The 15,517-nt window shown below is 41.8% G+C and overlaps 3 protein-coding genes across 5 annotated transcripts in view; 1 reads left to right on the top strand and 2 right to left on the bottom strand.

Moving 5' to 3' along the window:
* Nucleotides 1–381: 381 nt before the first annotated feature.
* Nucleotides 382–1,836, top strand: med29 (mediator complex subunit 29). Its single transcript, XM_084019087.1, has 4 exons — nt 382–552; nt 706–764; nt 864–948; nt 1,329–1,836. The coding sequence occupies exons 1-4, from the start codon at nt 394–396 to the stop codon at nt 1,554–1,556; spliced, it is 531 nt and encodes a 176-aa protein (XP_083875213.1). The 5' UTR covers nt 382–393; the 3' UTR covers nt 1,557–1,836.
* Nucleotides 1,837–2,439: 603 nt separating this feature from the next.
* Nucleotides 2,440–10,342, bottom strand: mlf1 (myeloid leukemia factor 1). Of its 2 annotated transcripts, XM_084019244.1 has the most exons (8): nt 10,161–10,341; nt 9,354–9,513; nt 6,088–6,132; nt 4,924–5,007; nt 4,705–4,833; nt 3,796–3,955; nt 3,406–3,544; nt 2,440–3,241 (listed from the first exon to the last, which is right to left on the bottom strand). In XM_084019244.1, exons 1-8 carry the CDS (start codon nt 10,205–10,207, stop codon nt 3,175–3,177), a joined length of 831 nt encoding a protein of 276 aa, XP_083875370.1. In that variant the 5' UTR covers nt 10,208–10,341; the 3' UTR covers nt 2,440–3,174. The 2 variants fall into 2 exon arrangements, with proteins under 2 accessions (XP_083875370.1, XP_083875371.1); XM_084019245.1 differs by lacking the exon at nt 6,088–6,132 and having other exon boundaries at nt 10,161–10,342.
* A 794-nt stretch (nt 10,343–11,136) lies between these two features.
* Nucleotides 11,137–15,517, bottom strand: part of rsrc1 (arginine/serine-rich coiled-coil 1) — a 104,026-nt gene continuing 99,645 nt past the window's right edge. For both annotated transcript variants that reach the window (XM_084018738.1, XM_084018739.1), the window contains exons 9-10: nt 13,677–13,784; nt 11,137–11,583 (exon numbers count right to left, since the gene is read on the bottom strand). In XM_084018738.1, the coding sequence (XP_083874864.1) occupies nt 11,491–11,583; nt 13,677–13,784 (201 nt within the window). In that variant the 3' untranslated portion in view covers nt 11,137–11,490. The remainder of the gene's footprint in view (nt 11,584–13,676; nt 13,785–15,517) is intronic.

The raw sequence follows: 15,517 nt of genomic DNA, 5'->3' as shown, positions 1-15,517 counted from the left end.
TTTGTGATAAACGTATTTTTTTTAATATAGTGTAGTATAGTAAACAGTGTACAGGGTATAATCAGTTGTACATAATTGCCTCAGCTTTATTGTAATTACAATATATGATTGTACATTGAAATGTCCCGGTAGTCCCTACATGCAACACATTTAGAAAAAGTATAAATACGACAAAAAAAAACATTGTGACATCATAAAGGCAAAGTAGTAGTACAAATAAGCGAGACTGTTCTAGGCGCTGTAGTAGTTGTCGTCACCGAAAGAGGGCGGTGTGTGTACTGCCAATTGTGTCCATGTTCATTTTTTTAAAAAGCTATGTAGAAACGCTTTTATTTTGAAAAACGACGAAACGGATATTTTACTCTTCTTCCGGCTTGTGCATAGCCGGTCAAGATGGCGTCTCAGCAGCAGCAACCCTGTGGGCCGATGTCCCAGCCCGGACTACAGCCTACTGCATTACAACAGCAGCAGCAGCAATTGAGCCAACAGCAAGACTTTGATCCAGTTCATAGATTTAAGATGCTCATTCCTCAGCTGAAGGAGAGTCTGCAGGTAACTGGGCTGCATCGAGATTAATAAAAAAAAACTGACACCGACAATCACCAAAACATCCGATCAGAATCAGCTAAAGTTGGTTTATCGAGTCCACACTCAAAAATAACATGTTTATTCCAGCAGTAACACTTTTATTTCTTTCCGTTCCAGAATGTAATGAAGATCGCATCCCTGAACTTTGCCCATAACACGACAATCGACAACGGCATGTAAGTCGACTGGTTGTGGGGAACGTTGGCGTTAAAGCAACGGTGCTGCAGAAAGACGGTTGTGATTTTTGAGTGTTTCTTTTGTGTCTTTTGGTTCAGCAAAAGCAGCGACACCTCCGTTCAGCGCTTTGACAAGAGCCTGGAGGAGTTTTATGCCCTTTGTGATCAATTGGAGCTGTGCTTGGTAAGACTTCAACACACACACACACACACACACACACACACACACACACACACACACACACACACACACACACACTGTATCATATATGTCACATGTATTCAGAAATACTTTACTTTTGTAAATAAGAAAATAAACAAAGCCCTGCCCTGTTCAAGTCATATAGTTTTAACATTAATTTACTGGGTGGAGTGAATTACTGCCTTTGCATTTGAATGAACGTAGTGGGATGGAGTGGTGCTTTAATAGCACTGTGGATGTACCAATGAATACCCTGCAGAATTTCATGAGCGGTGGTTTGAATCCAGTTTTCCTGTCTCATAGTCTGCACGTCAAGGCCTGAAACATGCCTCACAAACTCACACTTTGTCTCCTCTGTGCAGCGGCTGGCATACGAGTGCCTCTCCCAGAGCATCGACAGTGCCAAACATTCACCCAACCTGGTGCCGACGGCCACCAAGCCGGACACGGTGCAGACGGAGTCCATGTCTTACGCCCAATACCTCGGCATGATCAAGTCTCAGATCTCCTGCGCCAAAGACATCCACAACGCTTTGCTGGAGTGCTCCAAGAAGATCGCGGGGAAGGGACAGCCTCAGGGAATCATGTAGACGTGGGTTCACGATCCCAACTCTTTCTACATCTGGTGACATTTTTTGAGATGGGTGGTGGCTTTCACGTATGGGTCCGTCCCATATTCAGATCTCAGTTTTGTTCAAGATGCTGTTTCATTTCTCAAGATCCCCGGAATAAGTTATGTTTATTGTAAACGCTGTGTAAATATTCCAGATAGGTCATGTTGTATGATGACTAGCAGGTAGTGGCGTTGTACCTACCACCTCAAGTCTTTTTGTAGCTCATTTGTATTGAATATTAAAACCTTTTGTACTGGTTCTTTGTCCTTGAGGCATCCTGTAAAATACGTGTCTGATTGAACTCCTATTGAAGCAGCAGCATTGACATAGTGGGGCGACAACAGTCGCCAGGAAGCACCCTGTGGAAGTGAAGAGTAAATGGCCCTTCTCCCGTGTTACATAAACATACTAAGGAGACGAGAAACTCGGGTTACACTCGGGTCCTCCTTGAACTCTGTACTGGTCCTCAGTCCATTCCTGTCTGTATGTTGAAGCTTAGGGATTAATGAAGTCTGATACACAAGCACGTGAGAGGGGAGTCTGGTGGGCTTGCAGCTGTGTAATACCTCAAACCAATCTGAGCTACTGACAAGTGCACACATCCCAAAATACTCCTGTGTGTCACTACCAAACAGGCATGAGAGGTTCATCACAATACACCCTCATCGACCCTCGGCAGTAACTTAAGAGATAGTTGTTCATTATGTGTCATTAAAGTGAAACATTCTTTCTCCTCAGTGAATATGAATGAGAAACTGGTTTGGGACTGGTAAAACAAATTAAACTCAGAGGAAGCCTCAGAATGTTAACCAGCAATGAAATCCTGCTGATTCTTACCAATAAAAAACAAAACACAAGATAAATATTCATATTTTTATTTTCAGACAATGCTGTGTTGAAACAACTTACTTTTAAAGCTTGAAAAAATATACAAGAACAAAGCTAGAATTATTGAGAATAATCCAGACGTCAAGATGTTGTGCTACGCAGCACCGAATGCATCAGATGAAAAACAAGAGAAGTCAAAGTAACATATAAAAAGCCAAGAGCAAAGATTACAGCAGATAAAATACAAATATCTAGAGCGTCAGGTACTAGACAATATAATTACAAAAAGACTATTTTGGCATCGTCTAAGTGCATCAGTGGATTAAAAACAGTCAATAAGTCACTCTTTGGTTTTGTGGCCGTTGTGATCCATTAAGGACTCCTTAGTGACGTTACTGTGATGTTCTAGAAGCTGATATGAGTAAGATTGCTGCCGATTTTGCATGCTCAACAGCCAACACGCTACAATTCCTGATTTTGTCATACATGTCCTATCATCTTTGTTTTCTAAATACAGTGTGAGCTGTGCTAAGAGTCAACATATTAACAGCAAGATGGGAGAAATTTGACCCATGAAAAAGCAGAAAAGGGTCCATGTTCGACTATGTTTGTAAAAATGGACAGCAGAAATGTAAAATGTACAGTCTCTTATATATTCTAAAATCTGGGTCAGAGCCTTCTGATTCTGTCTTTATGATGAAAGCAGTGTGTGTGTGTGTGTGTGTGTGCGTGTGTGTGTGTGTGTGTGTGTGTGTGTGTGTGGTTTTCACAGCTTTGTCGAGCCCGAGCCTTTCATGTTGCTTCTACCCTTGCCGTTACTCTTCGATTGGTCACTGTAGAAAATGCAAAACACAGTAAATAATCACAGTTCAAGTGCTCAATGAGAATACACTTAAAGCACACTGTATGTGTTTGCTAACGGTGTCTCCCAACGTGTCACTGGACCCTGAACTGCACATTCTGGCCTGTCCTCAACACCACGAGGTATAACACTGACCTGTGCTCCTGCTCGGCACCGGTGAGCGCTGGCCGCTGAGCACCGCGGGCTCGGGGTTCCTCCAGACCAAACACCGGGTCGCTCGGCCTAAACTTGGACAACTCCTGCTGCCACTCATCATCAAACGACTGGGCTTCAGCTGTGGGCAGAGGATCAGGATCATGTGAGGGGATATTCTGTCTGTGGACTGATGGCTTAGAAATACATCCACAGTGGCGCTCACAGTCGGATTGTGTTTAACTGGCACTGAACTCACATAAACATGTATGATCCACATATGTACTATTCATCCATCATTGTAATGGTGTTTTTATTATTAGATGTTGTGAATGTACATAATTCAAATGACAATTCTGAAATAGCTCCTTCCTGCAGCTACATTTAACATACATTCATCCAGATTCTGAAAGTCCTGGTTGAACTCCTTCTGTCCCGTTTTCTTGTTGTATTTCTTCTCCACAACATGTCCCCTGTCCTGGATGTGGTGACCAATGGACATCTGCTCCAGACCACTCTCAGAGTCCTTAACTGCTTTCCGGGTCTCCTGGATCTGGTGAAAGAACGTGATTAAACCACCCAGCAAAACATTCATTCATTTGAGCATCAACACGTACTTCTCCTTTACTCCACATTAAAAAATGCAATCAGGAGGTCGACAGTTGGACGCCAAACACAAGTGTAGCTAATAATAGTAGTAACGGCTGCATTCCATGCCTGTTCCTCGGCCATGGCATTGTGTATAGCATCACCAAAATGTGCTGTATACAGAATCCCATACTATGTGCCACATACTTAAATTTGAGATTAAATGGAGAAATGCCTTTTTAATATCATATTTTGCACCAATTTAACAATGTATGGGGAAAAAATCCCTCCAGTCATCTCTTCTTCCTGTAAAACAAAATATGAAGTATGCTTATGTGTTATTATGCCAACTTTATTATGACATCCATCGTTTAAACTGCAACTTTTAGCGATAAAGAAAGAGTCCTCTTTAGCTAAGCTTCTAAGCCCGCCCACTTTTTAGGGGTCCAATCAAATGGAAAGGATTAGATTTTGAATCCCTCTTGTAACTGCACATTGCTCAAATATTGTACAATTTAGCCGTTAATGGAACAGAGCCGTGAAATGCAACTGAGGAGAGTTTGCTTGCAATAATGTTCTGAGGAGGCCGGCCAGAGGGACGCTGTCACCACGATCACTCTTCTACAGACAGATGGACTCCTCCCAGCTAAATGTCCTGAACTGTGCTTTAATGGACTGTGATATGATGCAGCAACACATCTGACGGGAGCTTACCCCTCCAGGGGCGCGGCGTGTCGATGAGCTCGCCTGGAAGACCTTGGGAGGCTCATTTCCAGCCTTTGAATACGTCATGACTGATGAGGAGCTGAATGAGTGGCTGTTGGGATCCGTTGACACGTTCTCCTGAAACACACAAACGCTCGCCGTTGAGCAGCTGCAGTCTACGCACCGCCGCAGCCTGACAGAGCAGCAACGTGGACGGCTCAAACTCACAAAGTTCCGGTGCATGTCCTGCATCCTGTTTCTCATGTTGCACATCACGTTGTCGAACATGCCGAAAGGGTTCATCGTCGTATCCTGCAGCGACACAAAAGGATGTTAAAGTGTGCATGTCAAAGGTTGCAGGACTTTTAACACATAAGATGACCCGGAAACAAAATCTTGCGTGTAATATTTGTTGACAGCCATGGAAACGATATTATTTAAATTAAAAACATTTTAAACACTGTATTTATGATATAAATGTAAAACACCACGTACTAATAAATGGTAACCCACAAACTCTTTTTAGTTCTTAGGGACCAGTGCATGTTCACATTTTCCTCTTAAATGAATAACGTTTTTGTAGGTCACAGTTGAGGAAGCACCTTTGCCTCTCAAGTCTCAAGTCTTTGACTCATGTCAGCCGTGCGTGTCGCAGTGAGATGCCATCAATCGCAGTGCACACCACATTTGTTGGCATCAGGTATTCTGTTAGGGTGCAGCCACAGAAAAAGGCAATCAGGCACACACTTCAGATAATCACCGCTCCGTCCTTGTAAAGTAAAAGCAGCTAAAGAGATAATCTTTATCTTGTCAAAAGGAACGAGGGTGAAGATGTTACAGTTAAGAGCAGCACATATTAGATTTGGCAAACCTCAGAAAGCAACTAGCTGGTCGTTCCACATGCTGGTCAGATTTTTTAAGTGTGGCGGTAATGTGTGCTTTTTTGAGAGGGATGTAACGACTGATTAGTTGTGGAGTGCATTCAAAATATTTCCTGACAATATAACAAAACATAATATCATACATTTTCCAGCAAATAAAAGTAACTTGATTTACCGCTTCACCAAGTAAGAGATGAACCTTGAGTATGCAGTATATGATATTATTTAACATTTTGCAGAAAGTGCTAACTATAGTAATTTCTCCCTCATAGGAAGTGTCCATCCAGTATAATAACTAGTTTACCAGCACACTTTACAGCCTGTAAAGGTGAAGGGTTGGTGGCCTTAAAATGTCAGAAACAAGCAACGAGTTCAGGTTGAACCAAAAATAACACTGTAAACATTTCACTGACCCCTTCTAGACAATTAGTAACGGGTTATGAAGTTAGAGCATGCTTTCAACGGGAAACTCATATGGTAGTGCAATCGAACAGCAGATTGATGTACTGACCGTGCCGTGAATACTGCCAAAGGGCAACAACGATCGGCTGGCATCCTGGGGATTCAAACATTATCGGTTCAGAAACATCGCATAGTGTCGCCCTTGTATGGCACGTTACACGCATGTTCACACAGACACACAAATCTAGACTTTTTGCGTGTTTGTTGAGGTTGTTGTCAGTAAGCTGTTAGGTTGTTTGACATCAGTCACTAAGCCCTTGACAGAGCTTCACAGAGCTCTCCCCGCGGCTGAAGCACAACCCTTCAAGGCCGTGAACCTTGTGGGAGTGCAGAGGGAGCAGCCTTCAGCCCGGCCCTGTGTATCTGGGCCAAAACCACAGGTGTTTATGACCCCGCGGCCCCGGGTAAGCATCCCAACAGCCGTCGGTATGCCAGTGTGTGTATTTTCTGGGGGTGTGATGCACAGGAGTATTGTGCATAATCAGTGGGGTGTTGAATGACTTGTGTTCCATGAGTAATTGGGTCGCATTGCCGGAGATTAGCATGGGTTTAACACTGAAACCGAGCCTCGTTCTAGGAAAGCTGGAGGCACCATTCAGGACAGGGATCTAACAGGAGTCAAAGAGTCCAAGGCTGCTCTCTCAGCTCTTTTCAAATGTCAAGCTGATGTAAAATGCTCTGGACCAGTATGCATGAAGCCTCACGGCCAATTTTATCCCAGAGTCTCATCTATGAACCAATACATGCCAGTTACATATCTACCAGCAGTATATTTAGACCGGGGTTGAGCAGAGGAGAGATTGAGGGTGCAAGATAAGGTACATAGATCCCGTGGTCTTTAACACATTATTTTAGGCTGTCTGGACGACTGCAGATTGACAGAGCCGAGTTGCAACATAGGGGACATGTGCTGTCGACGTGATTCATACTCAAAAAGGAAAAGTGACAGTTGGTGCATCACCAGGGGAGATTGTTAACTGTTGTTAACTGTATGTGCTCAGAACTAGAAGAACACAGAGAAGGAGGCACTGCATCAGATTGTTAAAGCTCATGTGAGCTTGGGGTGCAGAACTGCTTCATTTCAAACTGCCACACATTTTGCTTTTTTGCCAGAGCAGGACAAAATCTGGCATCAGGGTATAAATCTACAACAAAGACGAGATATATATATATATATATATATATATATATATATATATATATATATATATATATATATATATATGCTAGTTTCCACAGAACCAAAGAAGGTACATCTTACTTATAATGATGCTTGATTGTCATTCGGCTTTTATAAACAGGTGTCCTGTTGAATGAGTGCTTTGAAAGGTGATATGAACCGGTTAGTGGATATTGGCAAGAAACTAGGAAATATGAGAACTCACAGCAGCCTTGGAAGGTAAGATGGGGCCTATTTTACCACTGGAAATCTAATGCTGAGTTAGTTGATACAAGAAGTAAAAGCCTTCCAGTATTATGCGGCCAATGTGTGTGTGTGTGTGTGTGTGTGTGTGTGTGTGTGTGTGTGTGTGTGTGTGCATTTGCATGCCAGCGTGTTATTTTGCATGCTTTGACTGTGTGTAAATGCACCTGCGTTTTAATAATGTGTGTGTGCGTTTAAGTATGTATTTTTGTGTGCACATTTGTGCCTGTGATATTGGAGAGCAATATGAGCGTGAACTGTCTGTCATCTCGCTGCTAATGCGCCAGCGCTGCCAAGGCACGTTCTGCCAAACAGATGGACCGAAAGAGCAACAATGAGAAAACAGAGTGTCCCTGACATCCGCACACATGCCTTTCCAAAGCCAACAACACAGCACCAGAGCTTCAGCCCTCTGACCACCACGAGGCTGCTCCTCATCTTCACATGAACCAGTGTGTGTGTGTGTGTGTGTGTGTGTGTGTGTGTGTGTTTGTGAGAGAGAGAGTTAGAGAGCTGCGTTGGGCGATAAAAAAAACGTTGATCTTTATGGTAATTCAGTTAACCTGAATTCCGTGTATTTTACCAGACACCTAGTATTCTGATTATTATTTGTGACAAACAAAGCAGCCTCGGGATCAGCAGGCTGTTTAAATCTTTTCTTTCTACATCTGAATCTCCTTTCCAAATGTTATATATATATATATATATATATATATATATATATATATATATATATATATATATATATGTATCCATATCATAGAAGGATCTCACAAATGATCATTTTGTAAATTGCTTTTGCCGGACTGGGATTATGTATTTTAATAGTCATATAAGTAGACAATATCAGAGTCAAACAACCTTTGAGTCCTAGACAAAACAGTATATTACTCCTAATATTAGATTCAATTATTGGTTTGGATTGACATTTTGCTGTGTAGCTCCATTTCACCCACGGCCACTGAGGTCATTAGTCCAGTAGAGTTTCTCCTCAGCTGGCATTAGCTAGCTAATGGCATGATGCTAATAATGAGAAAGCAGGCTGCTGGCTATCGAGGCTTCTGATGAAAGTCATTATCAAGGATAAATATACAGGCTCTCATGAGATAGCGGGATTAAAGCAGGTGACAGGGGGCTAAGTTTGACTTAGCAGGGATATATAAGCAGTAGAGGGGCGGATATGAGAAAAGGTGAACGGGTGCAAACATGGCAGACCAGATCTATCCACCTGCTTGCCTGCCTTTACATTACTCTGCTGCACAAACACACATTGTTTTCTGGGGCAAACAATTATTGAAAATGTTTACATTACACAGAGTGGTTGATATAAGAGAAGTGTATGAAATGAAATATTCACGGGGAAGCAGTTACATCTGAAGATAAACTACATTACATATCTGTGGCAACTAGAATACTATGAAAATAAACTGTTATTTTCAGCAGCAGCTCATCTCAGCGGAGCAAAGCAGAGTTCTCGGGGGTCTTATTGGTTGGAGCGTTCAAGAAGTCTGTGCTTGTATTCGCAAGAAAACAGTGTGTCAGTGGAACAATGCACTATAAATAGGGCTCCTCAGGGCTCGATATAACTGTCCAGAGAGGCCAAGGGGGTTGCCCTTCTACTAAACCAGAGACTCACATGGCCCCATACCTCAGTGAGTGGTGCTCCAGTTACACCGCCAGTGGCAAGCTTCCACTATAACCTTAGTAAACTTAGCACTTGCTCCAAACAGTAATATTCTGTGGTTGTACGCCTATGAGTGCTGAACAGAGAGGTCTTAATCCTTTCTCCCACGTAGGTCCAAATGATGTGTATGTAGGCTAGTGTTCCTGTCCACATGTATGGATACTGGAATACACTGCGAAGAGCTCCACAAGTAGACAATCGTTCTCACCCTGTGTTCGCCCCTCAGTGCCGGGGATGGGCTCGGATGTTCTGCCACGTCACGACCACGGCTTCTTGCATCCATGATGGGCATTATGGGCCCGCCGTACGGCTCGGAGAAGCTACGCATCATCTGCCGCATGTGTTCCCTGTGAGCCCGGAAAGGATCCCTGAGGAGGTAGAGGAAGGGAGGAGGAAGAGGGAGTCATGACAACGTGAATCTCAATATCCAGTCAGGAATACTAAGCAGATCTGAATGATGATGACGATGATGTTGTCTCTACGTCAAACAGCACACTGAAAGAAGAAGCACCCCTAAATTGAGTTTGACTCTTTTGACTGGGAGGTCCGGTCATGTGTGGCCACACTAACTGTGTTCAATAAATAAAAGTACACAGTCTCAGTGGACATAGTTATAACAAAAGATCCATTACATTCTCAAAACTCTACTTTAGAAAAGTGCTTCCTGAAACAAAATGTTAAGTTGCCTACATGGATGGATACAAATAATTCTGTACTATTTTTTTTTTACCCTTTAAGATTATTTCTTAATATATAAAGCAGCTGTTGCTAGGTAACCGTTTCATCAAACTGGAACAGAAATGGCTAATGTTGAAATTCAGTTTAAGCTAGCGTTAAAAAGTTGTGGACGTTCAAAGTTAAAAACGATGATAAAGTATTAGTTCATGTTACAGCGTGAGTTAGTTTGAATGCGTTTTGTTTTCACATATTGCTTCAGATTAATTTTATCCACCGTGATAAATCATCTCAACAATTCAGGCTGTGGTCGATTAAATTCAACAGTTCAGCTACTCACGAGAAGAACGGATCCTCGTCGAGCTCCATGCGATTACTGTTGAACATTTCCGCAGAGTTTGAGTCTGGAAACAAAATATGAGGTTATGTTTTTTAAAAAAACAAAACAATAAATAATCCGTTGGGCCACAGGTGCTCCAGTGACACCACTCAGCTTCGTTTATGTTACTACAGAGGAGGAGGAGGCGGCAACGTGATTTAGAACCAAACTCGCTCTGACAGCGGCCACGTGATGCAAACCCGGCCGCCGGATTGGCTGGTTATTCGCAGCTTTGAACATGTTCTATCCGCGCGCTGCGTGTTGTGGGTGGCTGCCATGGCAACGTCACTCTAGACATCTCATTTCTGCTGGCGAACAGACGTCACCACGCCATCAGCTGTGTGCTTATCCAACTTAAAAACTTTTTTAAAACACATAAATAATGTTTGTTTTAAGGTGAAGGAGAAACCACGAGGTAACCCTGAAGTGATACTTGGTTTGGTCATTGTTGTGTAAAGACGTCAGCCACGGCGATGACGTCATCCACTCACTTCATTTGTGTGCTTGCATTTTGTACATTCTCATTGATTTTTTTCGTTACAACACCAACTATTTGGAGGGTACGTGAGGGACACGCCATGTCCCAGACTCAGTATAGATTTACCATCTGGCTGTTCCACAAATAGGCCCGAGTGTGGACTCGATGCAGTTTTGAATCAGCCCTCTAACAGGGACCCAACACTGAATAAACATCAATATCTGAATAGTGTCTATATATTTAGGAGGAGAGCAGAGTTCAGGGCAGGTGAGAAGACATTTACTCGTCTTGTGTCGATCCCGATGCAGACCAGACACGGTGACCTAGGAGTGAGTCGAGTTCATTTTAATAAGTCACGGGTGGCAGGGTGACTCATTCTTCTGTATATGAAGACTGATGCGATTTCTATAAATTACTCTCCATCATTTCCCCCCAAAAAAGCACAAGACAGTTTTCACTCAAAAAAAACAACATCACCTTTATTTACCGAGTTGATTACAAAAGACAAAATGTACTAAATGCTACATCTAAATGGCCAAACACATCACCTCGTCTCACTTTAAGATCCTTCCTTCATTAAAAATAAACAAAGCCAAAATAAAAACAGCAGATTGTTTCATTGAATTACATTAATAAAATAATAAGCACATCAGAACCCCAAACTGTTGAAGTTGTCACACGTTTGGAATAGAAAGGAGAAATCAGTGGAAGGGTAAAAATAAGAAACATTGTGATGTCCTAAAACAAGACAGATTGAGACAATAAAAGCAGCTGAAGCTGCCCCGAAGAACAGGAAAGATCTTGTGGTGTCAGTCAGGTCACGGGACTTCCCATGAGCCTCTCCTGCCGCAGCAGTATCAATCTTTTGTGCCACAGCTCCTCTGCCCTCTCCTTATCCATGAACAACTGAAGGACAGTGAAGAGAGGACATGTTGGTAAGCGGAGAGACAAAGGTACAGACTCTAGTTTAGATTGCCCTTCAACATCAGGGCAGGCCCTGGATTCAAAAACAACCTTTGCTGTATTTTGTCGAGTGTGCAAATAAACAAATAAACATTGATGGATGATCGATAAATATCAGAACAAAGAATCGCATAATAATGTAGTTGTAAATTAAACAACATGGTATAAAGAAACAAATTAGTCCACTGAGGAGCAAAAAACTGGCATGTAAAGGTTTAAAATCAAAATTTTATACAAAATAATTGTGTGACCTTTAAAATATCAGCTACAAATGCTCGCAACAATTTAGTATCAGTCCGAGGAACCCAAAAACATTCAAATGCCTGAAACCTGAAAAATGAGAAAATGAGAACCTGAAACCAAAAGCTGTTTGGCATTTTTGCTTGCAAAATGACTTAAACGATGATCAGTTCAAATATTCAAAAGATCAAATACCGTGTTATAAATCAATTATCAAAGTAGTTACCAATTAATGTTAACAACGGATTTAACTAGCTGGAAGCCAGTTTTTCACATGTTTGTGATCTTTGTCTTTGAAGCTCTCTGCAAGCAAACGTGTTACTTTTTCCTCCCCACCGCCTGTCTGAATAAAGGTAACCAGAAACGTGTAATACACACAATACGCTGCTGTGCGTAGACTGTAATTTCACATACTAAAAGCACACTTTATTTCCTCCAGTTACAGATTGAAGCTCTATAAAACAGTGACCAACTTCAGTCTAACACCTACTGAACAGTCTACTCTACTTGTGTCTTTATCGAACTCCTCATGACAGTGATTGGAACTAGTGTTACCTTACACGACATCTCACAGCGAGAATGTGACAGAAATGACGAGCTTTGTTTCCTCGGAGCCCGGCACAGAGGTGTCAGCTCGGCCCATAAACGGCCCATGTGACCTCACAGTGGACTCCTAGTGATGGCGCTCTGACAGCCGCCGTATCTTTAATGTCTTATTAAGTCGTTCCCCCGTCTGCTCACTTCAAAATGCACGTGAGAAAAAGCTTTATTTTAAAGGCATAACTCAGGCGTGGGCCGAGCGGTGTGTGTGACTTGTATTCATTGCAGTACATCACCAGCAGTAAGGATATTGATTGTAAGTGGGCTATAAAACTGCTGCTGCAAGTGTCTGATGAATGAAGCCATCTGTTTATTAGGAAGTAACATAATGGCTATGAGACTCAGGAGCAAGGCACATTTCTGCATTCACAGTGTGTGAGAGTGTGTGTGTGATAATGTTGACATGATGCCGGCTACGGGTACATACTGTACGTCTATGTGTGTATTATTATGCAGATTGTCGAGCAGCCTCGGCCACCTCAATCCTTCATTCCTAACGTACGCTGCACCGCATGTTATCTTCTGTGCGTTAGATTCGACACCAGTGAGTTCTTGTCTGTCGGCCGTGCGCCGGTGTCACGGTGCTAATGAGGCTGTGTGTGTGGGATGACAGTATCGGGGCTGGGCTAATGGGACTCATCTGTTCTAATTGGAAGAGGAGCTGGAGCTGAAGCTGAGGCCAGGGCCCGCCTGAGGCATATTGCTACCATACATCAGCCTGTCTGTGGGTGTGCATGTGTGCACATTTGAGCTGGGGGGGGGCAGCGGGTGTGAATGCGTGTGTGTATTTGAGGGGGTTATCTGCATACGTCAGGGCATAACTTTGTTTCCCCCAGTGGAGATGGATGACTGGGAAGCCCCAGGGAGCGTTATTGGAGTTTAAAGTTTTCCTTCTCGTTTTTCATCATTCGTCTGCAGGCAGGGGAGGAGGTGATTTTGGGAGGCTCTAATCTACTATACAAGGCAGTATCAGAATATGCAGGAAGCGGTGTTAGAAGCAGCAGAGGTTGGGTTTTTTCAAGAAAAAGTTTACAAAGTTTGTCCGCCGAAAGCAAACGCTGTACTCATAAAAACAAGATGGTACAAAAAGATAAAATGACAAGAAGCAGGAGCAACTTTAGCTGCAGATCAGATGTTTTCATGGGCTCAGAGGGGAAATAAAGCTAACAAAGAAGGTTTGCCAGGAGAGAACTTACATTGGGATGGGCGAGCGTGTCACTGTCATTGTAGACGATGGACAAAGGAAGAGTGATGTCCTGAGAATCGGTACTCTCTGGCTCCTGCTTCACCTCAGCTGGCTCAGCCTGTGTTCACGGAAATACACACAGTAATGAGTCACACTCCAATAAAAACAAGCACGTTCAAACAATTAAACAGGCCTAATGAAACCAAAACACTAATGACACAGAAACATGTGAACGGTGGATGCAACCCAAAAGGAGAAAAAGCAGTATTAGCCAAAGCAAGAACAATATTAACATGTGATTATGCCACAATGTAAAAGAAATAGATGTGAATAAATTACAAAGAGATCCAGAAAGACAAGAACAACAAAAAATTGGTATTAAGACATTTAAGTTTGTAGATTCCTGTACACTAAAACTGAAAAATATACTATAAAGACTGGTGTACAGAACAAACTTCAAACCAACAAACAAATGCAACATTTGTCCAGCAGATGGCAGTGAAAGTCTAATCAGCCTGTAGTTTGAATCGTATATTCTCACTTGACTCATACATCAATCTGTGTGTTTCTACCTTCAATATAATCCACCCTATATGTTCTGTGAGTGAGTCTTAATTGTGCTAAACCAGCAGCTGCAGAGTGTAAACATTGAAACACTTTAAGGGTGAGCGGTGTGCCACTTTTTGTTACAGTTGAAGCCAAAGCACATTTATCTTCTGCTTCTTTAAAAAAGGACTTAAAGTAAAGACAAAGGTTCTCCGTCCTCCCGTTTCCATCTGCAGAGTCCAAGATGATAGATGAAAATCAGTGATTCCTCCTCCATCCCTCGAGGTATTACTAAAAAAATAATAAGCACCATATTTTGGAAGGGTGGCCTGTTCTCCTTGTTGTACTTGATAAAGAAGAAATATCAAAATGAACACTTTGCCAAATCCATTGATGTTTCAAACGCATCTAAAACCAGCCCCAGAGCAAATGTTTACCCAGTTGGAAAGATCTATTTAAAATTCATTTGGCAGGACACAAAAAGTTAGCCACATAGAAAACACACCGGCTAATAAGTATGTTGATGTGCCAAATACATCATTCTTGGTAATAAAATGCTGAATATACAGTGCATTTCTAATTAATGCAGCTTGTGTGGAATAGAAAAAATATATAATATCTGTAGCAGATATCAAAGGTTTCTCTGGGTTCTTATTAACAGTGGCTTAAAAAATCATTAATGGTCACAACAATACTAAAACCAAATACTTACTAAATACTTCACACAATAAAATTCAAATATATGGTTACATTTAGTTATTTTGGTTTAAAAGCTTTCATTAAGTAACAAATAACCTAAATATATCTATTACATGGTTGTCAAACAATGTTTAAATGTACGATATATTCAGCAATTATTCTCTTTATCTTTAAAAGGCTCTGTTAGACTATGAAATCTTCCCAACTGAGGATCAATTGCCAGGATATCTTCAGTATCATTTGACTAATGATGAGAACAACACCCAGGAGATTAATCTGAAAACCATATAAATATAAAAAGAAATTATGAAAAGAATGTGCAAACTTGAATTTGTATTTCATTAAAGCACTTCTGTTCTCAAAAAGGAACTGATTAAAATATCGCATCGCTTTTATTTGTACTTCAAATTATATTTTCTTTGTAAATTGAAGAAAGTATTTTTTCTAAATGATGTTTTCAAGGGGATTTTCCTGTGTGAATGTGACTTCATACACATGTGAGACAGATCGATCTCTCTGGGTGTGAACAATGGAAGCGGCTGCCTGGCTTAAACCTGGTTACGGTTCAGGTTCCATATGTGAAAGCGGCATTCACAATCTTCTGCA

This window comes from Eutrigla gurnardus (genome assembly GCF_963514095.1).
Source record: "Eutrigla gurnardus genome assembly, chromosome: 10".
Lineage (NCBI taxonomy): Eukaryota > Metazoa > Chordata > Actinopteri > Perciformes > Triglidae > Eutrigla > Eutrigla gurnardus.
The sequence above is the reverse complement of the archived record's forward strand: the minus strand, read 5'-3'. Positions and strand labels throughout refer to the sequence as shown.